General features: G+C 38.1%; 3 protein-coding genes across 4 annotated transcripts; 1 reads left to right on the forward strand and 2 right to left on the reverse strand.

Annotated features, from left to right (window-relative positions):
- Positions 1–314: 314 nt before the first annotated feature.
- Positions 315–14983, reverse strand: LOC125229514 (protein mothers against dpp). 2 transcript variants are annotated; one of them, XM_048134374.1, is made up of 3 exons: positions 14565–14983; positions 7425–7586; positions 315–7316 (listed from the first exon to the last, which is right to left on the reverse strand). In XM_048134374.1, exons 1-3 carry the CDS (start codon positions 14670–14672, stop codon positions 6318–6320), a joined length of 1269 nt encoding a protein of 422 aa, XP_047990331.1. In that variant the 5' UTR covers positions 14673–14983; the 3' UTR covers positions 315–6317. The 2 variants fall into 2 exon arrangements, with proteins under 2 accessions (XP_047990331.1, XP_047990339.1); XM_048134382.1 differs by lacking the exon at positions 14565–14983 and adding an exon at positions 8442–8544.
- A 367-nt stretch (positions 14984–15350) lies between these two features.
- Positions 15351–25882, forward strand: LOC125229471 (stress-induced-phosphoprotein 1). Its single transcript, XM_048134321.1, has 7 exons — positions 15351–15531; positions 15613–16050; positions 22113–22578; positions 22745–22945; positions 23540–23736; positions 24244–24369; positions 24869–25882. The coding sequence occupies exons 1-7, from the start codon at positions 15523–15525 to the stop codon at positions 25046–25048; spliced, it is 1617 nt and encodes a 538-aa protein (XP_047990278.1). The 5' UTR covers positions 15351–15522; the 3' UTR covers positions 25049–25882.
- Positions 19793–21295, reverse strand: LOC125229593. Its single transcript, XM_048134472.1, has 2 exons — positions 20363–21295; positions 19793–19977 (listed from the first exon to the last, which is right to left on the reverse strand). The coding sequence occupies exons 1-2, from the start codon at positions 21269–21271 to the stop codon at positions 19972–19974; spliced, it is 915 nt and encodes a 304-aa protein (XP_047990429.1). The 5' UTR covers positions 21272–21295; the 3' UTR covers positions 19793–19971.
- Positions 25883–27180: the final 1298 nt, after the last annotated feature.

Below are 27180 nucleotides of genomic sequence, written 5' to 3' on the forward strand. Positions count from 1 at the left end.
TTGCCCATACAGTTGGCCCGACGCGACGCTCGCGAGACGCTAGATGTGGGGGGACCCTAACACTTAGTGCGTTTTCACATTATCCGATCCGATATAGGATGTCGGAAGGATATCAATGGAAAAAAATCAAGATGGCGCCTGTAATGTACCTATGGGATATCGGTCCGACATCCGATATCGGGTCGGATAACGTGAAAACGCACTTAAGCGGCAATTACACTGCGTCGTTATCGTTAGCCTAATGCGGTCACCATCACCACCACCATAGGTAGGCACAGGAAAGGAACAGGAGAATGAAAAAAAAAACTCTCAAATAATAAAAGAAACTTTATTCCCTAACAGAGATGAATAAAAATTACAGATGGCATCTTTGCACTTACACTAATTTATTTAGCGAGAACTTAATTAAAGTAGTCATAATTTTTGTACAACATAATTTTATAGGCTCCCAGTCCCGTACACGTGTCAAAAACTAATTTCCAATTTTTAAAAATCAACAGCCAATAAAGCCAAAATTACACTTTTACAGCTTTATCAATTTTATCATGCATAAAAATATTAAGGTAATGCAAAAAACGTGAAATATGTTCTATAAGTCTAAAACGTTTAATGCTAAATTAGACATTCACAATCCTGCTCACGATTACTGACTGACACAATTAATTCATACACTATGTTTTGGACTTGGCGAGTTGTGTCTAATTAATTATGAATGTACCAGTAATTAAATGATTCAAATAAACTGTTAAGAGTGTTCGGAAAGTAAAGAGTCGTGGAATGTATTGGAACCCATACATTTCACGATTCTTGACCTTCCGAATAGACTAGCGTATTTTCAGGTCACCCTATAAAAAGTGGGCGGCTTGTGACGTCACGTCACACCCCACACGACAGCAGAAAATGTATAAAATAAACTATACAGTTTATACGAGTAATTTTGGAGATTAGGTTATTCAGTGGCATTAAGAACTAGTCGTTTATAATTTTCCATCCATTTGGCCAAAGCTAACTTGAAACTTTTAGAGTTCATAGACCAACAAAACACCAAGTCCAAATACAATCGCGGAACCAACACAATCTCATAACAAAATAACGACCAAGACACATACAAGTACTATAACACCACACCATTACATATTCCTAAAAGTTATGTACAAAATTTTATTTATAACTCTACTAAAAATACAGAATAAAAACAATAATCAAGGTTAAATTCCTACTACAGATATATCCGTTTTATTAGGCTAAGACCTATTATATGAAAGGGCCAAATATATCTGTAAAATATAGGCAATGAAGTCGTCGAAATGCAGAGTTTTTTTACTACAATATTATAAATGTCATAAATGTAACGCATGCAATCATGAATTTGTCGATTATGTATATACGTATATATAGGCATTATATTTAAGTTATGGGTCAACCAACACTGTACTATTTACCCGTACAGTAAAAACATAAGGCATACATTGTTCTAAGGCACTCTGAAAATAAAACAGAGATGTTATTATAACAAAAAAATAGATACATAACAACACATTTTCTATAACGAGTAATTATGTAACATTGACACAGAATATAGCCAACAAAAAGGAAATCGCATTGAACATAAAATAGTATCTAACCTATCTGTCGTCGCCATCTAGTATTTTTGAAAGTATTTTTAATGTGAACATATATACCTCTTAAATGTAGCCACTAGATCAAACCAGGCCTGGAAATATGTTGTGACCAGCGACAGAAAAGCGACTACACTGACAATCTGATTTCGTTACTCTCTGTATGTTTGGCTTCTGTATCAAATTACAAACTGAGTTGTGAATGGACTTGGCAACTGTCAATTTGCTTAGATGGCGCCATTATAGTTTTGTGTTTATGTTGTATGAGATTTGGTTTAAGGGATCCTGGCATAAAATTATAGTAAATAAAACAAGAATTTTACACAATTCTAGAGATTGACAGGGCAAGCTATTCTGGCGATATCAGGCAAATAATTCGACAGGCCAACCCCACTGATAGCCCAGAGGCATATTCTGACTGTAATAACGTTTCTTCGACAGATATCACGTTTAACACTGACAGATCGTATCTATATTAATTCAGATCAAAAGCATGATATTACAATCTGAACACGCCTAAACAGTTAAATTATAATAACATTTTAGTTGCCTGGTTATATTTTTATTCAAGTCCGCTAGTTTAGGACGGGAATATGTTATAAAAGGCACATTATAACAGGCCACGCTGTATATTTAAAAATAAACTAAGATTTTCACCAGCAGGGTTAGCACATGATTGCCGCGAGAGTATGTCGCCGCGAGATAGACTACCCGTCCTTATGTCATTAGTGCAGTTAGAAGAAGACATAATATATGATCTATGTCACGGCGACATACTCTCGCGGCAATCATGTGCCAGGCCTACAGGTCACCAATATAGGCCCTTTTAATGAAGTAGGCATTTCAGTGAATGGGTGTGCAAAAATATGTTTACAATAAGTAAATTTAACCCTTCGTCTGTGTTTGATAAGGATCCTAACACATGGCGTAGGACTTTAAAAAAATATCTCAAAGTTAATTATTGTATGACAGAAACAGACGACGGGTTAACCCACCCATATCAAATATGTAACATATTATTACCACAAAAAATGTAAAAGGCCATGTACATAGCATTGTATAAGAAACTGTGGAAAGTCACAAAGAGTAGTACAGACTAATATTAAACTTTTTTCACAATACCTTCTATCTAACCAATATTCATTAGTTTCGTTACAATTGCACTATCAAGGCGATGGGACGTCGTCAGGAACTATACCTCTTAGTATACTTTGAGATCAATTTTATCTTTATTTTTGACATAGAACGTCCCGATTTGGTGTTACATACTGACATGTAGAACTTTCGATTGCATAGTTCATTTGAAACAGCAGAAAATATTGATTCCTATTAGTGGTCTTAGAAATCGACATAGCATTACCGAGGCAGTCGAAAATGACTTATTAGTATTGAAAAAAGTACCTACGGTACGCCCTCAAACTAGGTCTGAATGCCTCCCTTTTTCTCCAACGTGAAGAAAAAGGACGGCATGTTGCCTATGATCATATTTCTATGGCAAACATGTGATAGTGGACTATCGGCCTAAGAGCTCAGTGGTGTTTAGAAATAGGCGACTCCGTACTAGTACGTAATTTACCGATATGGAAAACTTAGGGACGGATAAAATAATTAAACCGTAAGGTAAATTGGTTTTGAAAGGACAAGCAGTTCCTGTGAAAGTATCGTACCTACTGCTTAGGAAGGTACAATTGTTATATCCGATCTTATTACACTTATTTAACCCATTTTTCAAATAGGTACCAATAAATTTTACTTCTGCTGTTTATCACTTTTTCGTAATTTTTGTATTGCCACTTTTGCCCCATTAAATAGACGCTGGTTTTTTTAATGTGAAGAAATCTATTTCTGTATCTCTTATAAGCATCATGAAATTATAAAATGTATATTTATTTTGTCGTAAAACATTATGAGGCACATATTACTAGGCACTTTGACTGTACAAAGAGGTTTGAATTTTTGTAAATCTTTGAAATTGAATTGTAGAATTATATTCATTTCCCTGACACTGTTACCGTTTTTCTAAGGTAAACTTTTTTTTTATGCAGAAGCGATCCAATCTTCCCTTGATTGACAAAAGCAGTGTCATGACATGACCACCCTTTACGATCAACATAAACGGGTTATTGTATTCTCGATACATAACCAAATATTTTATTGTTAGGTATAAGCACAACACATTTTGTACACATTTAATTTGTTCCAAAAAATATAATACCCATGTCGGGCTCTACCTAACAATACAATGAATAAAATAATTATCTCTTATTAAAAAGTTGTACCTATGAAATCTAAGTTGTTTGTTTACATCCTCATCATTTAGTTACAATTTGGATTTGAAAATACTCGAAATCGAATTGATAACCTATTCTGACATGTGGTGCGTCACATGCCAGGGCAGGTCAAAACAAAGTTTATACTTGTATATCTTTTTGAACTGTTAGCAAAAAAGCTTCACTATTCCGGACTTCCCAGTCACACACAAGGCCGCATTAGAGCAAATTCGTATCGTAATCTATTTCCTTTAAATCGCAAAAGATGGTTACTCCATATTTGCGAAAATTCATAAGGCAAGTTCGTTGCAGGCAAAAGCTACAATAAAATTGGATACTACAATCAGAAGCATGTCTTACTAACAGTCTATGTTTTAGATTGTTACGGTACATAGAACACATATCACTTAAAACTATTTTACCTGTGACTTATACATAATTTATACAATATACTGCAAAGACTTCAGCAATAATTTTAAAAAGCAACAGTTATTTTTGTTGTAATGTTACTTCCACATAATCCCGTTCTCTTCAAACATCAAGATGATGTCACAGTGACCATCCACACATCGATGTTGATAAAGTCTGGCTTAAAAGGATTGAGCATTCATGTTTATTTTCCATGCCGTCTTTTAATACAGCTTTATATATATTTGATTTCTAATAATGACATAAGGAATGCTCAATACTTTTTGCTCTATAAATACAAGGTCCATCTGAAACGGGATTTTGTGATAAATTATTATTAACATTGCTATAAATATTGCAAAGTCACAAAACATAAAATATACATAAATATAAAGCTGCATTTTGACTAAACTATGAACATAATTACGTTAATGCTTAAAAAATATGCCCTAAAGTAATATACGATCCGTATATATATTCATAATATCACCAATTTACCTTGATTAAAATAAAAGCTTGTAAAAAGCATACAAAATTTCGTACAATAAATTTGGACTTGTTTAAAATAAAAATACCATCATAGAGCATCATGTACATGTACATAGATAATATCTATCTTGTCATAAACATTTAAGAGTATAATTATTTCTTAATTTATGTCTTTATACTTAATTTAACATTATACTTAGGTGACTTACGGCTTGGACACTTACTTTGAGCTTATTAAGAAAAAACTATTGAAGCTATAATAGTATACTTGCGCCTGTAGTCATAGTACCTCTCTACCAACAACATCAGCAAGAGTGAAAATGAACGGTGACATTTTGAAACGTAATCTTTCGTTAGCTCGTTTAGGTACATACATCTATACACATCCTTGCCCAGAAGGATTGTCATCCCTTTTCTGTGTTTAAAGTAAAACTTCTCAGAAGTTTCATTTATATTTATTATATATAGATTTTAATTTTTATTTAATTTTGTTTTAAAGAATTAAAATGGAACACGGAAACACGTAGTGAATGGTGCGTAATGGCTATGAGTTTGTCACATAACATCTTCGTCTTCCTTTACTCATTACCCTTGACTAATGTAATGTATGCGTCCAGTGGGAAATAAAAACAGTAGTAAGTGAAGCTCAGCATCAAAAGTATTTGCCAATTTCAAATGGTCTTACAAAGAGATATTATATTTTTAATTTCAGACTCGTGCTTTAATTTATTTTGTAGTTATAGTTATTGTAACTAACATAGAGTAGGGATAGTTTTTATGTTATTAACAAATCTATGGGATTACGCCTACAATAAACTTTTTTCATTTCTCATTTTCATTTGAAGGGGTGTTCAATACTTCTGGGCAACTAGTATTTTTATTAGTATGGTACATTCCTTATTATTTTTGTATTCCTGTTTTATCACTATTGTCTTTAAATTGGATTTTATTACTTAAATGAAATTGAACTAATACGCCGTCGCTAATGTTTTGTCAAAAAGCTTCAACAAGGTCGAATATAACCAGCTATTTACATAGCTACATGCAAAATTCATACTCGGAACTACATAATTAGGTTTCATTGCAATATCGCTGCGGTAACAATACTAGTAATTTTTTAGTGAAATTCTTACCATGTATGGAGTCTTATCAAAAGATCTGCATTTGACAATAGCGATAGCTTTCGCACATTTTATCACATACATTTTAGTGAAATTTGTACTTCAATTTCTATGTAGTAAACTCTTCTAAAATTTAACCCCCAATAATGTTCTCAATTAAAACACCGAGGGTACAAAAGCCATTAAACAGATATTTAGCAATAGGTACCTATAACAACGTATACCTATATGGAATAATAAATGTGTATAAGATTGCGCGAAACAAACAATAAAAATAAAAGAATGTACAAATGTACAAAATGTTCGCGTTTAAAATGCAGTAAATACGAGGGCAAATTTACTATATTAAATGGTCGCACGAGTAATACGAAAGGAAATACATACGGTGGGGTCGAAGGCCAGACACTCAGCTAGGAGACAGACGAGATGGCGTTGTGGGGCGACCCCATCTGCGTCAGCACCTTGTCCAGCCACTGCAGCGGGCCGTGCAGGTGGATCTCGATCCAGCACGGCGTCGACGTCACGTCCTGGCGGTGGTACTCCGCTCCCCATCCCTTCACGAACGACATTCGGATTGTGCACATCTTAGTGAGCTCATACACCGCTTCAAATCCGTGATTGACGCTCTGAGAGAGTAGCTGCGCGAATTCGCGATTATTGAAGATCTTCAGGGAACAGCCGGGCGGTATCTTGCACACGGTGGAGGCGTGGAAGCCGTGGTGATGGTTGCAGTTGCGGCTCTGCACGAAGATGGCGGCGTCGGACAGGCATTCGGCGTACACTTCCCCGCCCACGTAGTACAAATGCACGCCTTTTCCAATGTGGCGTCTGGTGTTTTCGATGGTCGAGTTTCTGTTGACGTTACTCAGTTGTCCTAAGCAGAATCTGTCGCTGTTGTTGGACGGGTCCGTGAAGCCGTCGACGACGACCGCGTGAGAGTTGCAATGAAACACCTCGCCGACCCTGCAGTTCAGTTCGTAGTAGGCTACTGAAGCCCAATATACCGGTTCCTGGTAAGACACGGGTGCGACTTCGCCCGGCGGTTCCATGTCGTCCGAGGGCGGGGAGTAGGCCGGGGGCGGCGTGTCCGGGAGTTCAGAACTGGCGGAGGGCGGGAAGCCCGATCCGGAATAAGACACGTTGTGCGGCATTGCGGGCTCTGCAGTTCTTTGGAAGGGCATATGAGAATGTCCAGGTGGAAATTCCGAGTGTCGCGGTACTAAGACAGGAGGGAGCACGGGGCTCTCAACCCGTTTATAATGGTAAGGGTTAATGCAAACCTCTTTCTGTTTGGCGCTGAAGGGGTACTGGCAGATCTCGAGGGGCTTGAGCTCGTGGTGTGACTGCAGGTCGGGCCAGCGCCACACGCGGCAGTAAATCACGTGTGGCAACCCTTTGCGGTGGGAAACCTGAAATGTATAAGTTTTTGTGTAAGTAAGTGTGACAGGTTATTCCATAACAACTTATAGAATTTCTTTAATCTTATATATTTATAAAAAAATATCTAAAAGTCATACCTGTAACCGGCCATCAAGCGAGCGTGGTATGGTGACGCACTTAGATGGCGTCCCGGGGCATGACAGCGCTCGTTCCAATTCTTCTATAGCTCCTTTCCGCTTCTTCAGCTTCTTCACAAGGCTGTCTACGGCCTTCTCTGCCCATTTCTCTTCCTCGTCACCCTGAAATAAAATTGACAAATTAATCCATTTTAATTGGATACAATACATATGTGACGTTATCTGGGTAAAGGGACCTTATTGTCAATGGCGCTTACGTCTCGTGGCGTCCTATTTGTACACGAACATCGCTCATAATAACGCCGTAAGCGCCATCGACAATAAGGTCCCTTTACTCAGATAATGTCAGATATTATGTTGATTTGGAATTGATGTAACAAACTCATGCAATACACATGTACAGTGCAGTAACGTCCGTGTTAGAACAACGCTAATATATTATAAGTTTTTTTTGCAAAAGAATAGTTTTTGGCACAAGCTTTTATCACTGACTGTACTTTTCTTTCAGCAGTCATCTACTGATCTCCGAGACGTTTCTAAAAACCCCTTGCTCAATGGGGATACGACATTTCATTACAGAGTTCTATGGCCGTCTTTCTGATCCATCATCAGATCAGCTCGGTAATACCATAATATTGTATTGTCACGTGATTTCAATCAATCAATCATTATTTATTTGCAATAGAACATAAATGCATGCAAATACAATTATAAAATGACACACAAGAAAATCAACAGAATATAGTAAAACAAATACACAACAATTATTATAAATGAAATAAATATAGCCTAGAATATCACAGTCAGAAATGTCAGAATCACAAAAAAGATTTACAAACATGTGCAAAATTTCAGCTCAATTGGTTAAAGATATCTGCTTCAAAATTGAGTCGCAAGATTTCACCCGACCATACATACATTGCAAGTTAAATAGCTTGTAATTATGAGAATAAAATATCTATGCCGTTCAGTTTTCATAAAGGTCTCATTTTTAATTAATTTAACAACAATGTTTACCATGTCCACTCTACTCAGAACCATGAACTCTTTCATAGCAGAAAAGACTCTAAACCTTCTTCCGCTAATTTATGATATACATATGACATGTCATATAAGTATATAAGATGTAAATTGTATGGAGAATAACAAAACCGGCCAAGTGCGAGTCGGACTCGCCCACCTAGGGTTCCGTACAAACTTTCTTTCAAACTACCTAGTAAAATAATCTCATATTTTCATATAACTCTAATGACTTGACTAGAAGACAAAAGTATAGGCACTAATGAGTATTATAGTGTATAGCGCCATCTCCCGGTCAATTTGCGAACTAATTTGCGCGACCTGGTTTTTCAGGGATAATTCTTTATAATGTTAACCGATTTAAACAGTTTTTACTTTATTGGACAGCAGATGGTTTACGTAACATCTCGTATTAATTTGAAGTACGATATACATCCGCAAGGGTGGGTAAATTGAAAGTAAAAATCTGAAAAGTTTTTTGTAAATTAAAAAAAAAGTATTCAAAATACAAACACGATTATATTTTTCCTGTAATATATAGCATAAAACTAATGTTTACTAAAATTTTCATAATTTTTCGTTGGTAAACTTCGGAGATAAGGGGGGGGAACAAAAGTAATAAGTTTATATTTATTAAAAAATATATATTTTGTAATGTAACTAAAAATTTAAGGTTTTCGGAATTTTTCCTTTATGTGTGCTATAAAACGTTGCTTCATGCCAAATTTCAAGATTCTAGGTCGACTGGAAGTACCCTTTAGGTTTTGATTCCCTTGCGAGTACTTGCGAGTTTCAAAATATGCAGCTTAAATTACTGTTTCTTTTGATTGCGTTGACATAGAAGTTTGATTTTGTTACAGCTTAAAGGTATTATAGACCTGAGTATTTGGTATGAATTTCAATTTAATACCTCTACGCGTTTATGAGGAAATGGGTAGTAAGGTTAAAATTATTAAAAAAAAATATATTATGTGATGTAACTAAAAATTTATGGTTTTCGTAATTTTTCCTTTATCTATGCTATAAGACGTTGCTTCGTACCAAATTTCAAGATTCTGAGTTCACGGGAAGCACCCTGTAGGTTTTGATTCCCTTGCAAGTGTCGAAAATTTGCGGCATAAACGGCTGTATCTTTTGATTGCGTTGGCTTAGAAGTTTGATTTTTTCACAGCTTCAAGGGACAGTAGACCTGAGTAATTGATATAAATTTCAGCTTCATACCTCCACGCGTTCCTGAGAAAAAGGGTCTTGACAGACGGACGGACGGACGGACAGACGGACAACAAAGTGATCCTATAAGGGTTCCGTTTTTTCCTTTTGAGGTACGGAACCCTAAAAATGTATGAAAAATTGGAACACATTGCTTTCCCTATTATGATAGTATTAAATAATAAATAAATTAGTGAAATCAACAACAAAACAAAATAAAAATGAGCCCTAAAAGTACTTACTACATAGTAGTTACAGTAGTGTTAAAAATAAGGAAATAAAGTACAAAAAGTATCAAGTTCTCATGTGAAAAACAACGTTTTTTACTTGGAAATTGGCTATAATATGTATTATGTTTTGTTCTTCATGATTCATTATTTGTAGAACTACTCAACTGGTGACTCATATCACTTGAATATAAAAAATGTGAGTGACAAACAGACCAATATACAGTACAGGGTGTTTATTTAGTCAACTGCAAGAATTTACGGAAAAAAAATTACTGTTCCATATATTTTCAATTGGAGTCCATTTTTAGGGTTCCGTAGTCAACTAGGAACCCTTATAGTTTCGCCATGTCTGTCTGTCCGTCCGTCCGTCTGTCCGTCCGTCCGCGGATAATCTCAGTAACCGTTAGCACTAGAAAGCTGAAATTTGGTATCAATATGTATATCAATCACGCCAACAAAGTGCAAAAATAAAAAATGGAAAAAAATGTTTTATTAGGGTACCCCCCCTACATGTAAAGTGGGGGCTAATTTTTTTTTCATTCCAATCCCAACGTGTGATATATCATTGGATAGGTATTTAAAAATGAATAAGGGTTTACTAAGATCGTTTTATGATAATATTAATATTTTCGGAAATAATCGCTCCTAAAGGAAAAAAAAGTGCGTCCCCCCCCTCTAACTTTTGAACCATATGTTTAAAAAATATGAAAAAAATCACAAAAGTAGAACTTTATAAAAACTTTCTAGGAAAATTGTTTTGAACTTTATAGGTTTAGTAGTTTTTGAGAATAATACGGAAAACTACGGAACCCTACACTGAGCGTGGCCCGACACGCTCTTGGCCGGTTTTTTTATCTGAAAATTCTGGGATGGTTCCGAGTAAAAGTTTCTCATTATGGCTACATGTTCACCCCTTAAACTATTGCTGGTGACAGTGGTGACTAAGTAAACAACCTATATATAAGTTACATTTTCGATGTAAGTGTTTGATACTTCACAGTTGAAAGGTGTCACAGCATTTGATAGTTTTATGGAAATTATTTCAGGTTTGTCCATTTTTACTTCTAGACCAAGAATACTATTCTCCCTGATCCCTGAGCTGTAAGATCCTCATTTTGACACATTTGTATTGAAGTTTGTAGTGACGTTAAATAGATTTTTATCAACTAACATTCCACATATCAAACTGGAGTCTGAATCTTAATACCCCTATTATTGATGATGATGCTATATTAACAAAACTTAAAGGAATTGATATCAATAAGGGAGCAGGACCGGATGGAATCCCCCTTTTCATTAAGTCATGTGCCTCAGAGTTAGTTAGACCGCTGAGTTTAATTTATAATAAATCGTTATCAACTGGCTGTTTTCCTGAGCAATGGAAAAGGGCAAAAGTTGTGCCAGTATTCAAATCAGGAGAGGATCACTTAGTCTCAAACTATAGGCCGATATCTATTCTCTCTACATTTGCGAAGATATTTGAGTCCATTGTGTGCCCTTATATTCAGAGTCACTTTAGAACTTATTTAAGTAGTTACCAACATGGATTTGTGAGTAATAGATCTACATCAACAAATTTGGTCTTGTTTACTGAACTACTGGTGAGGGCGATTGATGGGGGTAAGCAGGCTGATGTAATTTATACTGATTTCAGCAAAGCATTCGACAAAGTCTGCCATAAAATATTGCTAAAAAAATTGTCAGCATATGGGTTCGGTGCTTTGCTGAAATGGCTGGAATCTTACCTGGTGGACAGGCAATTTCAGGTGGTAGTGAATGGGTTCCAATCCTCGTCTTATAGCATAACGTCAGGAGTCCCGCAAGGATCGCACCTAGGCCCTGTCCTTTTCAATATATTTATAAATGACCTCCCAAATAGCATTATTCATTCGAATGTTTTCATGTACGCCGATGACTTGAAGTTTGTTCGTACTATCGACTCCGATACTGATGTAAAATTGTTGCAAGCTGACTTGTGTAGGGTCGTCGAATGGTGTCATAATAACAAAATGTTTTTAAACGCGAACAAGTGCATGCATATAAAATTCTTTAGAAAACATAACGCGATAGATTCTAAGTATGACATCAACGACACACCTATTCAGGAGGTGAGCACAATACGTGACCTAGGTGTACTTTTCGATCAAAAGCTCACATTTTTACCTCACATAGAAAATATTTGCTTGTATAAATTTCAATTTTTTCATGACATTTCCCACATGATTGAAATAACAGATTTAGTAACAGCAAAAGTTTTACAAACAATATAAGTAAGTGAATATAGTAAAATATTCAGTAATGTATATCTGCTAAAATGTAACAAGTATTACATTGTGTTTAATAAAGTATAATATTGTTTTTATCATGTGATTATTGTCAATAGAACCACATCTCGGACACTGGCAATCAAATATATGAAAGAGGTGCGTTCCTAGCACACATTCTAAGCTTGTGTAGGTGAACACGTACCATGCTTGTATGAGTGAGATATGACAGGTGGACTGGTCGCGTTTTTGACAGGCGGTAACTGTGAGGTAACCGTGAGAGGGTGGGCGGCACTTTCAGCGGGGAGCAGGAGTGGCCATACTGTACGATAGTACTCTTTATTATACTGTGATAGAACTGTGTCTTTGCACACTGCAGCTTTGCATGAGGAGTAAAGTATAAATATGGTTGTATGGTTTGGTTTGGACAGATGGGGGGCTATGTTGTTTTTTGAGGTATGGAATGAAAAAATTGAGTCTACTAGGGTTAGCTAACCTGCACTGACTAACACATGATTGGCACTACAGTATCTTGCCACCATATATTATTATACATGTTTTATTCTAATTGTTTTAATGATAATGACATAAAGATGGGTATATATCGCAGGTTGATAAAATCTATCTAATTTACCACTGCTATACCAATCATTGGAAAAACACAATGCTCATAATCTTGATCAACTCTTCATACTACTTTAAAACTCAGAATAGAATATAGAGGACTTTATGTTAGTACAGTACTGATGTTATTTTTAATGATTTACAAATATAGTTATCATAATCATTCAGTGTTTGGAATAGTTCCAATGACTAGTTGTTTATAAACAAAAATGAATCTTATAGTGAACTAGCTTTTGCCAGCGGCTTCGTACGCGTTAGAAAGAGACAAAAGGTAGCCTATGTCACTCTCCATCCCTTCAACTATCTCCACTTAAAAAATTACGTCAATTCGTCGCCTCATTTGGCCGTGAAATACGGACAAACAAACAGACACACACACTTTCCCATTTATAATATAAGTATGGATTAATGTTTTTAGAACACTAGGTGTACATATAGTTTTTGTATTAACCTTAAGTAGGTGTATCATAGATACTTTCACTTTACAGTATGAAAGATCATTATGCGATTCTCCACAGAAAAAGGTCTTTATGCTTCATGTACACAATTCATATGTGTGTGTATTAATATACACTAATATCAATATCATATACATACACATAAATTTATTGGAATTATTGGCTTACTAATATTCAAAGTGAACATATACTCTAACTTCCCATATGTTTATAATAAACTGGAAAATGACTGAACAACTTTCCATGCAGTTTTTAACTTTCAATAATATGATTCTTGGTTAGTGTTACAAGCCATGTGATTTGACCTAGGAAGGGTCACTGTCTCACTAAAGGATTCTAAAGCCTGGCAACAAATATATTATGACTATTGTCAAGAGGGTGATGTATGTGGTGGCAGTACAATATATTCCATAATTAAATTCCGCAACATGGCGCGTAGTCATAAGCTGAGTTTAGACCAGCAAGTTATTGCTGCAAGTTTTGAGACGCAACTATAGGTAAGAGTGAGTGGCAAATATCTGCATCTCTTTCTTGCATATACTTCTGTCTCAAAACTTGCAGCAATAACTTGCTTGTCTAAACTCAGCTATATATTACTGGTCAGGCTTTAGGTAGTTGCAAAATTGAATCTGAAACTATTAAATCCTGTTTCTAAGATTCTAAAGTTAGTTTCTTTGTCTAAATGTCATCCTTTATGTCCCTAGTAACCCCACTTGATGTTATTTAGAAACTATAATCATAATTTTACCTTTAATCAATAATAGGTAATAAGATCTATTATGTAACTTATTAACTGTGGCAAATTAAAACAGAGGTCAGATGATTCTTGATATGAAAAGACATCAGGTAATGCCTACCTTGTGATTTAAAAAAAGTGACAAACAGACAAAAAATGGATGGTTATGGATACAAAAGAACTTAGGAAATGACAATCATATACCCAGCCAGCTAAGTGAGCTGGATAAGTACATTAAGGTACAAAGTTGTGGCTATGTAGTAACCAATTCAGACCACATATGAAACCTCTCTCACATTGAGAACACAGTCCTCCCTTGTTTTGTGTCAACACTATCGAGTACAACACAAAATTCCATTCCATAGAAAGATAACTTACCTTATAAGGTTTGGACTAGTTTGTTACACATAATCGTAGATAGGTATAAAACTGTGAGAGGAATACCAAGAGGATTTTGAATATTCAGATGTCTTCTTTTACATATATTTAATAATAACAAAATTAACCTAAATTCACCAAATAATAGGAAACTACAGTAACAACGTATAATAGCACCACCTAAAAGAGCTGATATTTACTGCATATATGTAGGATCTAACCTGTTTCCAGCCCAGGAGTTTCTTGACGGCAGGACTTGTGAAAGAAAACAGGCTATTTAAGCTGGACATCGGCCCGCTGCTTGAGGATTCCCCATCGTCGGTGTCCATGGCGACCGCCCGATACTATAATTTGGTGACTCACTGCTCCAGGAGTTCAACAAATACACCACGGAAACGTTCAAACGGCCATCGATACTTGGTATTCCCCACAAGTACTATATAGTAATTACAAAACACCAAGCGTTCCGACGCTGATCACAAACGATAACACTAACACTGTATTTCTTTATTTCAAACACTTGTACTTTGCACTTTTAATTTGTGCTGCAACTCGATCTCAGGTTTCTAGCTTGGGTCAGGATAAATTTCGAAAAATGAAAATAAAACGCTTGTCAAGTGCGTCAAGTGCCTCCATTGGACTTTTTTTTTAATTTGTGTCATTGAATAGTGATATTAGTGATGTGACTAATACGATCAATGACGCTTGCTTATATTATATTAAATGACGTTTATGAGTAATTAAAAATGAAGTGATTTATTGTGAGAGAAACGATTAATAAAGTTGTTTCAGTGATTTACCGATTACTGATGTTTTTTCAACAAATATTTAAATGAATTACTAAAGCGTCATCAATAATGAAATAGTGTTTAGGCACCTTTATTTATCCCGTTCCTATACACGCATCTATCGTCGAGAGATGTGGCTGTAAAAACATTATTGGCAAATGCGTGCAACCGTGTAGAGAAACGAACTATTCACTTTGCGAGAATTTTCTCGAATTATTTTGAATTGTCATTTTCATATTCGGTTTGGTATCTTGTGCTACGATAGGCTGTATTTTGTGTTCAACGAACAAAGAGAAATACTGGTGATATCGATATTGTTTAATTGAAAACATTTACTGTACACAAATTAGAGTACATTTAGCTAATAAACTAATCACTAGCATCAGCAATTATGGAACAGGTGAGTTAGGTTATAATGATTATCAACTACACTTTCATTATGAATGAGATATTTAGAATTAACTTATGATAATTACTTTAGGTTAACCAGTTAAAGGAAAAAGGTAACGAGGCGCTGTCTGCCGGTAATTACGATGTCGCGATAAAGTGTTATACGGATGCTATCGCTTTAGACTCGAATAACCACGTTCTGTATAGCAACCGGTCTGCCGCTCACGCTAAGGCAGGGAAATACGATGAGGCCCTCGAAGATGCTGAAAAAACAGTGGCTCTTAACCCCACTTGGGGCAAAGGGTATTCTAGAAAGGGTTCAGCACTCGCTTTCCTAGGTAGATTCGATGAAGCAATCGCCGCTTACGAATTAGGACTGAAACACGAGCCTGGGAATCAGCAGTTGGTGTCAGGGCTAGAGGAGGTGCGTGGTCAGGCTGGCATGCTCAAGGAGTTCATGCAGAGACTGGAGAATGATCCGGAATGTAGGGAGTGGATGAAGGATCCAGAATACATGAAATTAGTAATGGTGAGTACTTATTATTGTGCCTGAGCTGTAAGTTCACATTTTTGACACATTTGTTTTGAAGTGTGTTGCGATGTGGCAAAGAGGTATTGTTTGCTAAATCTAGCGATTATTTACGAATTGTTTGAATCGATTAGCCCCTATGTACAAGGAGGTGCTTAAACAAATATATGATTTCTATCAACTTACTGAAATGTCATTTGAATCGAAATGACAGACTCTGCCACAGCACTAGTAATGAAAATGAATGGTAAATGACATAATAAGTAAATCCTGCGTGATAAATTAATATTGTACATACATACATACTGTTAAATTTGGAACTGGTGGTTAAAGGAAACGCCCGTTAGGTTGACAGATTTATTCCAACTGAACATCGTAAGGATTATATGTCTACCTACATATATAACACCTCCACCTTTAATTCATACAATAAGCTAGTATGAGTAACTATATATATAATATAATCCTATAATATAATACACGTATGTCCCTTATCCATAAAGGGTTACGGACCGGTCTTCGACTGTGCCAAATAGAGACAACGATTATTAGTTAATCCTGGCCCGCAAGCGTTTACGAATAACTTTAGGTACAACTTTACAAAACTACTTACTTACTCTAAACATATATAGGTACAGTATAGAGGTATAGGTATACTAGGCCAACTATAACACGTGCAGAAAATCAACTTATCAAGGACAACGCATAGTTACTAACTCATCGGCACCACTGTTAGCTGTACATTTGTAATCCCTATTACAAGGACATAAAGTCTACCGATGGTTAGTTAAGTCTGTTGTTGTTTGTACCTACATCGTCAGTATACTGGTTAACAAAGGGATTATAAAAGTCCAGTTATAATATGGTGGCAGGTACTAAACATATAAAGACTACTTATAACCTAGTTTACATTTACATACCAACTACTACGGAGCTATTTATTGACAAGCAAGAGATTGCAAATATTGTAACCTGGTATAGTCTTAAACTCTAAATATTTATTTATATTACCTAGGTACTAATCGCTATTATTATGTACCTACTACCTACTTATTGCTAATAACAAACAAATCTTCAAACCCAAATCTGAATGGGGGTTTGCGGATTCTAGGCACTCTGAGCTCCTTGACTGGACTGTCAGGAGGCAAATGCACAGAGGATGGGTCGGGTGATATGTTGGGACTCCCACCGGTACATGGAACCGCCGTGTGTGCACTTGGGGACGCGGCTGACGCCACCCCTACCGGCTCAGCGCTACACTCCCGCTCATGGTCCCCGCTGGTGCTGGGCGAGCCCATCGCCCCCGGTTCCTCCACATCCGGCTGAGGGACCGACTCGTCATTGCCAGGAAATATCAACGAGTTGCGCTTAGCTACATTACCTCCCCCGTTATTTAGCGATACTCTCCTATTCTTCAATTGGTCAATATGCCTGTGAACCCCGGTTCCATTGCTAGTGTCAACGATATAATCAGTATCTCCGCGCCTATCTCGTACCATACCCGGCAACCATTTATCGTTACCGCGATACTGTCGTACCCAGACTGGGTCCCCGGCGCGCAGCTCGCGCTCGACGCCGCCCGCCGCGCGCCGCTGCCGCTCCTGCGCCGCTCGGACATGATCACTACGATCTGGTCTTAAACAATCTAACCTATTTCGTAATGAGCGGCCCTGTAGGAGTCTTGCAGGGCTCTCTCCGGTCGTGCTATGCTCAGTATTCCGATATTGTAAAAGAAATCTACAAAGTGCGGTCTCCGCGTCTACATTTTCCTTAAAGGATTTTAAAATTACCGCTTTGCAAATCTTAACCGCGCTCTCGGCGGCTCCATTCGAGGCAGGATGGTAGGGTGCCGATAGTACCTGGTCCACGCCGTTGACTGATAAGAATTTTTTAAATTCGGAACTCGTGTATGGAGGCCCATTGTCGCTAACCACCTGTTTAGGAATGCCGAACCTAGACCACAATTCCCTAAGTACACGTATCACCGCAGCCGCGGAAGTGCTACTCATTCCTATAGCCTCAATCCACTTTGAATAAGCGTCCACGATTATGAGATATGTCTTACCTCGGATCGGGCCAAGAAAATCGAGATGTATCCTAGTCCACGGCCTATCTGGCCACGCCCACAGCCTCGGCGCGTGCGCCGGCGGCGCGCTGGACGCGGCGGCGCACACGCCGCACTCGCGACATCGCGCCTCGATAGCCTCATCAACCCCCGGCCACCATACATAGCCCCGCGCTAAGCTCTTTGTCTTCACGATACCCATGTGGGGTTCATGAAGTTCCCTTAACACTTTCTCCCTGCAAGATATTGGAATCACCACCCGATGACCCCATAAGACACAACCTAGTTCTGTATATAATTCGTCTTTCCTATTAAAATAAGGATTTAACTCTCTAATTTCGCACTCTGAGGGCCATCCGTTCTTAATATAGCCTAAAACTCTGCCTAAAATCGGATCCGAGGCCGTTGAGGTTTTTAATTTATTATAGTCTAGTAATAAAGCATCAGCGGCAAAGTGAAGGTAAGTCTGTTCCGGTATCTGGCCCGCCTCTTCTCCCATTTCATCCTTGTGCGACTTAATTAACCGGGACAGAGCATCTGCCGTATTTTTTTCCGTTGAAACGTACTCGATATCAAAATCGTAAGCTGAAAGCACTATTGCCCAGCGCTGCAGTCGACTCGCGGCGGTAACAGGCACGCCGCAATTAGGCCCAAAAATACTCACCAGCGGTTTATGGTCCGTACGCAGTGTAAACTTACGACCATAAAGGTACTGGTGAAACTTACTCACGGCAAACACGATCGCTAACGCCTCCTTATGAATCTGGCTGTAGTGTAACTCGTGCGCCGTCAGCGAACGCGAGGCATAAGCCACGACGCGCTCGGTGCCGTCGGGCCCGCGCATGGCCAGCACGGCTCCCAGGCCATGCGCACTCGCGTCACAGGTAACCACCGACTGTTGTGAAATATCAAAATGCACTAGCACGTCTGTGCTGCACAATAGCCTTTTAACCTGCCTGAATGCTGCCTCTTCCTCCTTACCCCAACGCCAATGTACCCCTTTCTTGACTAACTGGTATAACGGATATAAATACGAACTCAAATTACGCACGAACTTACCATAAAAATTAACCATGCCCAAAAATGAACGCAGTTCGGCCACATTCTTTGGAGCGCTCATTTCTAGTATAGGTTTTATTTTCTCCGGGTCCACACTCACGCCCCGTTTATCGACCTTGAAGCCTAAAAACGTTACTTTATCGGCTAGGAATACGCACTTACTTTTCTTTAATTTTAATCCACAACTTTCTAGTCTACTAAATACCTCATTTATTGTTTTTAAATGATCATCTAAGTCCGCCCCTGTAATCAAGATATCGTCTAAGAAATTCAGAACGTTCGGAATTCCCTGTAGAACCGATTGCATCATCTTTTGAAAAATCCCAGGGCTAGACGAGAGCCCGTACACTAACCGATTATATTTAAATAACCCACGGTGCGTATTTATCACCGTATAACATTTTGACGCCTCGTCCAATTCATACTGATTATATGCATGTGACAAATCTAACTTCGTGAAATACGAGTTATTACTTAAATTCGTAAACAAATCTTCTATCTTTGGAACCGGGTACCTATCGACTAATAACACTTTATTTAATGTAATCTTATAGTCAGCGCATACCCTGATACCTCCGTCCGCTTTCCTGGCAATGACGAGAAGAGTGGCCCAGTCAGAGTGGTCGACGGGCTCGATGACGCCAGCCGCCAGCATGGCGTCCAGCTCGGCGTCGAGGCGCGCGCGCAGCGCGTACGGCAGAGGGCGCGCGCGGCAGAAAATCGGCTGAGCCCCCTCGCGCACACACAGCGACGCCTTGCCCCCGGTGTACCGGCCCAACGCCTCCTCGAATAACGGCTTATGCCTGGAAAGTACATCCGAAATTAAAGTTTCTTTATCCCCCGATTTAATCACAGACCCGTCCTCTACACTAAAATTATATACCGTAAAGGGTGGTATATCTATACCCAGCTCAGCGAGCCATTGGCGGCCTAACAAACTAGTACAACCATTATTAATTACATATAAATCCAGGTTTTTCCTTTTATTCTTGTAAACTACGTCTACTTTCAAATAACCCAGGGGCCGGATACCGGACCCATCATAAACCTGAGTAAAAGTCGACACGGGTGCATGGTACAGTTAGCAAAATATTTATAATAGGTTGTACTACTTATGCATGATATTGCTGACCCCGTGTCCACCTCCATAGTCAAAACTTGATCATTTACATGAATAGGAATACACACCGGCTTGTACTTGTTTAACGACATCAAATTCACAACTGCTTCGCCGTCCCGTTCACGCTCGCTCTCCATGAAATCCTCCTGCTCGGCCTCCGCGTCCCGGCCTTGCACCCAATGCAAGCCGGACCTGGCGCCTCCGCCTCGGCCGCTCCAGCCCCCGCGCCATGACCGCGCGCGGTTCGCCGCCCCGCGGCCCCCATTGCCACGACGATTAGCCCCAAAACTGCTGCCACGCATAACTTGCGGGCACATCCTACGTAAATGGCCCCTAATTTTGCACACGTCACACACATATTGACTAAATTTGCACTCGCTTTGTTTATGATGAGGGTCGCCGCACGCCTCGCATAGACTACGTCCCGCACTGACCGGTTGAATCTTATGTACTGATTTTACATCATTTTTGTCACTAGCATTATCCTTATCTCCGATTGCATGTGAATCCCGTTCGGCCGCCTCCAGCGTAGTAGCAATCGTAACCGCCTTGCTATAAGATAGACTTTCCTCCGCAAACAATCGCTGCCTAACAAAATCACTATTTATGCCACACACAAATTGGTCTCTCATATTATCGTCCAGATTAGCACCAAAATCACAATACTTGGACGCTTTCTTCAATTCCGCCATAAAATTAGCTACAGATTGGCCGCTACTCTGTCGACATTGACGGAATTTGAACCTTTCGGCTACTACCGACGGTTTCGGCTGTAGATAATTAGCCATCACTTTAATCACTTCGTCGTATTTGCAGTCACACGGTTTCTTCGGGCTGCACAGATTGACCATCAGCTCATACGCGGAGTCTCCTATACAGCTGATCAGCGTCGGCAGCTTCATGTTATCCTCCACCTTATTTACCAAAAAATACATATCCAGCCGATCACAATAAGTTTGCCAATTTCCACCATCCATCTCGAAGCACGCGACTTTTCCCACGGTTTTAGCCATTTTATTGCACTAATAATATATCCCATCCTCGTCGCCAATGTTAAATTTGGAACTGGTGGTTAAAGGAAACGCCCGTTAGGTTGACAGATTTATTCCAACTGAACATCGTAAGGATTATATGTCTACCTACATATATAACACATACATACATACAATCACGCCTGTATCCCATAAAGGGGTAGGCAGAGCACATGAAACTACTAAAGCTTCAGGGCCACTCTTGGCAAATAATAAATAATATTGTAAAATAAATAATATTGTAAAATACTCAATAAAGAAGATCCGCAAAAATGTAACATGTCTTAGATTATGTGTAAAGTAAGCGATATATTGTTTTTAGGTACTTGATTTTTTAAAATATTATTACAGGATTTTATTTAAAATTTCATTAGGTCGTGCCAGTTTACGTTTTGTGGACGCTGACATGTGTCAAAAATGTGAACTTACAGCTCCGGGCGGGACAATATTATTGATTTTGTAGGTAGCTAGCTACTACATTTCATTGAATACTTGATTGGCGGTTTATTATCTATGTTATAAATAAATGATATGACATTTTTATAGTTCACTGCCCCTTTAATTTATTTTAACCTGTGCAAGTGTTCAGATAAGGTGTTTCGAATGATGATCTCTTATAATTTATTTATAATTTCATTTGAATAGGTTTAATTTTACTGTAGTATAGCAACAAGCTACACAATATTGATTTAAGGAATTGTTCCTGATCTGAAACTTGATTAGTCATAATGAGGAACTGCACATTTAGATAATTTTTATGGTACTTATTTTTTGCATTAAATTTCAGTCAATTGCATCAAACCCCTTTGATACCCGCAATATATCTAAAAACAAAGACAAGCGCTTCCCAAAAACCCTTGGTCATTACCTTGGTATCAACCTCAAAGGTGGTGACTGGCCTATGGATGTAGACCCACCAGCACCAGAGAAAAAGCCAACACCTCCACCAGAGAATCAGGAACCTCCTAAACCCAAATATGATGATTTACCAGAAAACAGAAGACTTGCTTTACAAGAAAAAGATCTAGGCAATGAATGTTATAAGAAGAAGGACTTTGATGCTGCTATTTCACACTATAGGAAAGCTATTGAACATGATTCTTCAGATATCACATTTTATACAAATATGGCTGCAGTTTATTTTGAGAAAAAGGAATATGAAAAATGCATCAAGGAATGTGAGAAAGCCATTGAGATTGGAAGGGAGAATAGAGCTGATTTTAAGTTAATAGCTAAAGCCTTTACCAGAATTGGTAAGTTTTTAAGAATGTAATTAACACCCAGACCACAAGATTAAATGTTTTTATTTCCTAACCACTGAAATAATAATATTAAACTAAAGAATCATAACCTACACTACTTACAGTAATTGACTAAATAGGTTTATGTTATTTGTCATCATTTGTAATATGATTTTAGGTAATGCATATAAAAAAATGGAGCAATGGAAGTTGGCAAAAACTTACTTTGAAAAATCCATGTCTGAACATCGAACACCAGAGATCAAGACTCTTCTGAGCGAGGTTGAGAAGAGAATCGTGGAGGAGGAGCGGAAAGCCTACGTTGACCCTGTGAAGGCTGAACAAGAGAAAGAATTGGGCAATGATTACTTTAAGAAAGGTTAGTGTCCATATCAGTAGTTACTAGTTACCAAGGCTTGGAAAACGCCCATCATTTTTAATAACCATCATCTATGAGTCTTAATTGCTTGTACAATCTAGAGAGCCATTATAGGGTACCTGTATGTTAAATGTTGCCCTAAGTAAGTAGGAATGTATGTTGAATGGAACAGGGTAAAGTTTTCTAAATGACAGTTTTTCGAGCCTCTGTAGTTACTCAGATCTCAAGACCATTTATTAAAATTTCAATGTAATAGTGATCACTTGCTTGTGTCCTTTTTCACAACCATTGGTGAAGAATTAAGGAGTAAATGTAATTGGTCTCCATTTTATGCAGTTACAAGTTCAGTGAACAGACTCCCACCAGTCATGTACTTGCTCCACCATTTACCATTGCCACTCATTTGCCTTAGTGCGTTTTCACATTATCTGATCCGATATCGGATGTCGAACCAATATCCCATACATTACAGGCACCATCTTGGATTTTTTCTATTGAAATCCTTCAGCGATCATATCGGATCGGATAATGTGAAAACAGCCTTAGAATTAAATTGTTCCTTCGCATTCCATCATGATTTTTGTACTTCTCCAGGTGACTACAGCAATGCAGTAAAACACTACACAGAAGCCATAAAGCGCAACCCAGATGATCCCAAACTGTACTCCAACCGTGCGGCCTGCTACACCAAGCTGGCGGCATTCGACCTGGGCCTTCGGGACTGCGACACCTGCTGCAAGCTGGACCCTAAGTTCATCAAGGGCTGGATTAGGAAGGGGAAAATCCTGCAGGTAAGAAAAGTAGTAAACTGTATTAATAGATATTAGGGTGGAAAATTTTTGAGGTGGAAATTGGCAATCATACAAAACCAAGTTATGGTAAACAAAATGCAGGTACGTTAAAAAAATTCCAATCTTCTCAAATAAGAAAAATGTAAGTAAACTATAGAGGGAAATTTTTTTCCATGTTATATATCATTTAGGTACTGCCATATATTGCGTCAAATTATCACTTTATTTAATAATTCATAATTTGTAAGACATGTTTTTTTTTTCATCAATCAGTTGAAATTATTCTACAGTCGAAATTGTCCCCCAGTTGCCCCATTTATTTCATAAATAAAGATACAACTTGAAAACTCCAAATCAAGCTTAAGTTGCTAACTAACAGTATAAGTTAACAATTGTAAAAAAATAACAACCTAGAAAATCAATTAAATCATAATTGCCTAGCTAAGAGGTAAAGCAGACATACAATTCTTCAGAAGTCATGTGACTGACACTATGTTTGTATTCCAGGGCATGCAACAGCCGTCAAAGGCGCTGACCGCTTATCAAAAAGCGCTGGAGCTGGACCCCAGCAACGCGGAGGCGCTCGAAGGATACAGAGCATGCTCAACGCAGCTCAACTCCAACCCTGAAGAGGTAACACATTTTTTTAATTGACTAAAATTGTAAAGTACTTAACGGCGGGCTTATAATAGAGTTATGTAATGTTTCATAGAAGGTACAGTTTACAAAAGAAACACAGTGATTATTTATAATAAGCTAGTATTTCGCAAGCGAAATAGGCGAGGGCAGCACTAATCTGAGGTATACCTTATATTTCCATTTCATTAGTGTGAAAAGAGTTTCTACGCAACTTGGATTCAACAAACATGTTTAATTGTCCTTCAGTTACTAAAAAATTCATTGTAAACCTTACAACTTAATACTAGGACGTCATGTTTACAAGTGGCGGTACGTAACTTAGCGCTGAGTGAAATGTGAAGGGGATAGCTACGCATGGGGACGCATACCCTTCGCCCCCTACCCCTGAGATACCTGTTTTTGACTTCTGCACAATAACGGTCAGCGTTAAAGTTACGTGCCGCGACTTGTATCTTTGCTCATAAGTTTAATACTGAGAAAATATTGTCGACAGGTGCGCAAACGTGCGATGGCCGACCCTGAAGTGCAAGCGATCCTGCGCGACCCCGCCATGCGCTGCATCCTCGAGCAGATGCAACAGGACCCGCACGCTCTGCAAGACCATCTCAAGAACCCAGACATCGCCGCCAAAATCCAGAAGCTTCTCGAATCTGGCCTCATTGCTATACATTAACTAGGTCACCTACTACTAGGATTTATTCAATGCGTGTTGGGATTCTGCCTCAACAAACATGTGGCCTTCCGTGCCTGAAGGGTCCTTATGTTTACGTGCAATAAGAACTAATTTCTTTGTGGGAATATCATATGATAAAATTATTGATCTTAAAGCATAAGGCATATGAAGTTCCTTCCGGCATTTGTCCGTATTTGCCTAAATATTGGTGTTGCATCTCCTCCCTTAATATCGAAGTGACGCCAGCCATATTTGTGCAATTACGAGAGCCAAGAGTGTTGCGGGCAAGACGCTTATGGCAAAATCACCTGCCAGGTCTAAACACAACATCAGCATTTCGAAATCCGTTTTTTTTAATATCCACTTTTCTTCGTCATGTGAAATCTAGGCGCAGTTGAAATATTTGGTAATTTTGATGTTGTGCTTAGACTTTAGAAGTCTGTAACGTGTTATATTATCCCAACCTAGTTTTACGAGTCCTATATGCGTGTTTCCGCCATTCGTATTCTCACTTAAGGAAACTAAATGTATTTATAATGTTCTTCTTCATATCTACCGGAAGTCCCAGTTAATTAAATATTGTTGCGTTTATCTGTTGATCTGTGATTTTTTATTCACAAAGTTTGCTTCTAAATGTTAGAACCATTCCAAAGTACGCTTTTCCAGTAGATATTGTCTTAAATAACACATCGGCGCTGGTTATATTGATTTTTTATTTTAGCGTATTGTATGAAGGATATGATTTATGCATATTATGTACTGCCTTAACAATTCAAGGGAAATATAAATTACACCATTTTTGTAATTTATTCAATAAAGAATGTAGGCAATAAATTTAGTTTTTTTTTTTATGGTTTGTACTACCACCATGGTTCATGCTCTCCAGCAACCCCACTTTGCGTTTTGTTTATTTTTTATTAAACGAAGACTTAGTACACAATAAGTGCTGAATTTGTACTTGCTTGAAATAATTTGTACCCCTTTAGTTAAGGAGTTTAAGCCAAAAGTTGGGGTTGCTGGAGAGGATCCTCCCAGCAACCCCCTACTCAATTTCCAGATTCACACTCAAGCTCCAACTATTCCAATAAATAAACATTGAGTTATTATTACTTCGTATAGAGGAGCTATAGCAAACAACGAACGTGTCACAGCCTGTAAGCTGAAGGCGGGGCGAGGGGGCGGGGTGTGAACCAATGGCCTGCTTCCGTAACGTCGCAAGCGCTACGATTTTACTCGGCGCTTACGACCTTTCGGTCGCGATGATGAGCCCTGCATAGAGTGCATAGATTAGAAGTCGTGTATAGAAGTGACATGGGTTTACATGGGCATTTTTTAAATTTATGACTCAATTAGCGTGAGTCGTTTTTACCCACTTATATTAAAGGATAAAACACGTGTTTCCGAGCTAGTGAGGGGAAAAATATATTATGAACTAATAGAGTAACAAAATAAAAGAATGTAAATTGCAACACATTATTTAATTTCCTTCAAACAGTATAAGTTTTGTCAATTTCTGCCGTTTAGTAAAGTAACTTTGATCAGTTTTTGCTTCGTGATGCAATCTAACTTTTGTGTACTGATTTATAATGGCCCGAATTAAATGGATTCTGTGGTTTAAAGTTGTTGGCTGATTAAACGAATGTTCAATTAAACATACAAAGACTTCTTTATCAATGAAATGCTTAAGGGTGTTTATTGTTATGTAACTGAAATCATATTTTGAAGCAAGACCTTTTCCACCGCTTTGCCTTATTAAATTCCGTATGACTTTTTCTGTAGACAAGCATATTGTATAAACGTCTTCTGCAGAATAACATAGACCACCCATATCTTTAATAGTTATGAGTGCGTGATGGGGAAGTTTGTTTGATGTAGTCAGGCTGTTAATACAATCTTCACATTTTAACTTTTTTGTTAGAAGTCTAGATACATATCCAGATATATAACCTACTATAACCTTCGACTCGCAGGTAAAGGTTTCATGGTCAAGCATTGTTGCAAATATGTCGCAATTATTTTCAACTTCCAAATCAGATGTCAGCAAACGTTTATTTTGTAACACTTCATACGGTTCTTCATTGTCGTCATATTTGTCTGAAAAAGATGTACTGTTAATTATATTTTCAGATGTG

The sequence above is a fragment of the Leguminivora glycinivorella genome, chromosome 1 (genome assembly GCF_023078275.1).
Source record: "Leguminivora glycinivorella isolate SPB_JAAS2020 chromosome 1, LegGlyc_1.1, whole genome shotgun sequence".
Lineage (NCBI taxonomy): Eukaryota > Metazoa > Arthropoda > Insecta > Lepidoptera > Tortricidae > Leguminivora > Leguminivora glycinivorella.

Bases quoted from the DNA above. Each gene is read 5' to 3' on its own strand.
- LOC125229471 (XM_048134321.1), top strand. The intron at 16,051-22,112 runs GTGAGTACTTAT...ATTAAATTTCAG, and splicing joins AATACATGAAATTAGTAATG to TCAATTGCATCAAACCCCTT. The intron at 23,737-24,243 runs GTAAGAAAAGTA...TTTGTATTCCAG, and splicing joins GGAAGGGGAAAATCCTGCAG to GGCATGCAACAGCCGTCAAA.
- LOC125229514 (XM_048134374.1), bottom strand. From the start codon at position 14,672: ATGGACACCGACGATGGGGAATCCTCAAGCAGCGGGCCGATGTCCAGC. The intron at 7,587-14,564 runs GTTAGATCCTAC...ATTTTATTTCAG, and splicing joins AACTCCTGGGCTGGAAACAG to GGTGACGAGGAAGAGAAATG. The intron at 7,317-7,424 runs GTATGACTTTTA...TATACATTTCAG, and splicing joins CGCTTGATGGCCGGTTACAG to GTTTCCCACCGCAAAGGGTT.
- LOC125229593 (XM_048134472.1), bottom strand. From the start codon at position 21,271: ATGGATGGTGGAAATTGGCAAACTTATTGTGATCGGCTGGATATGTAT.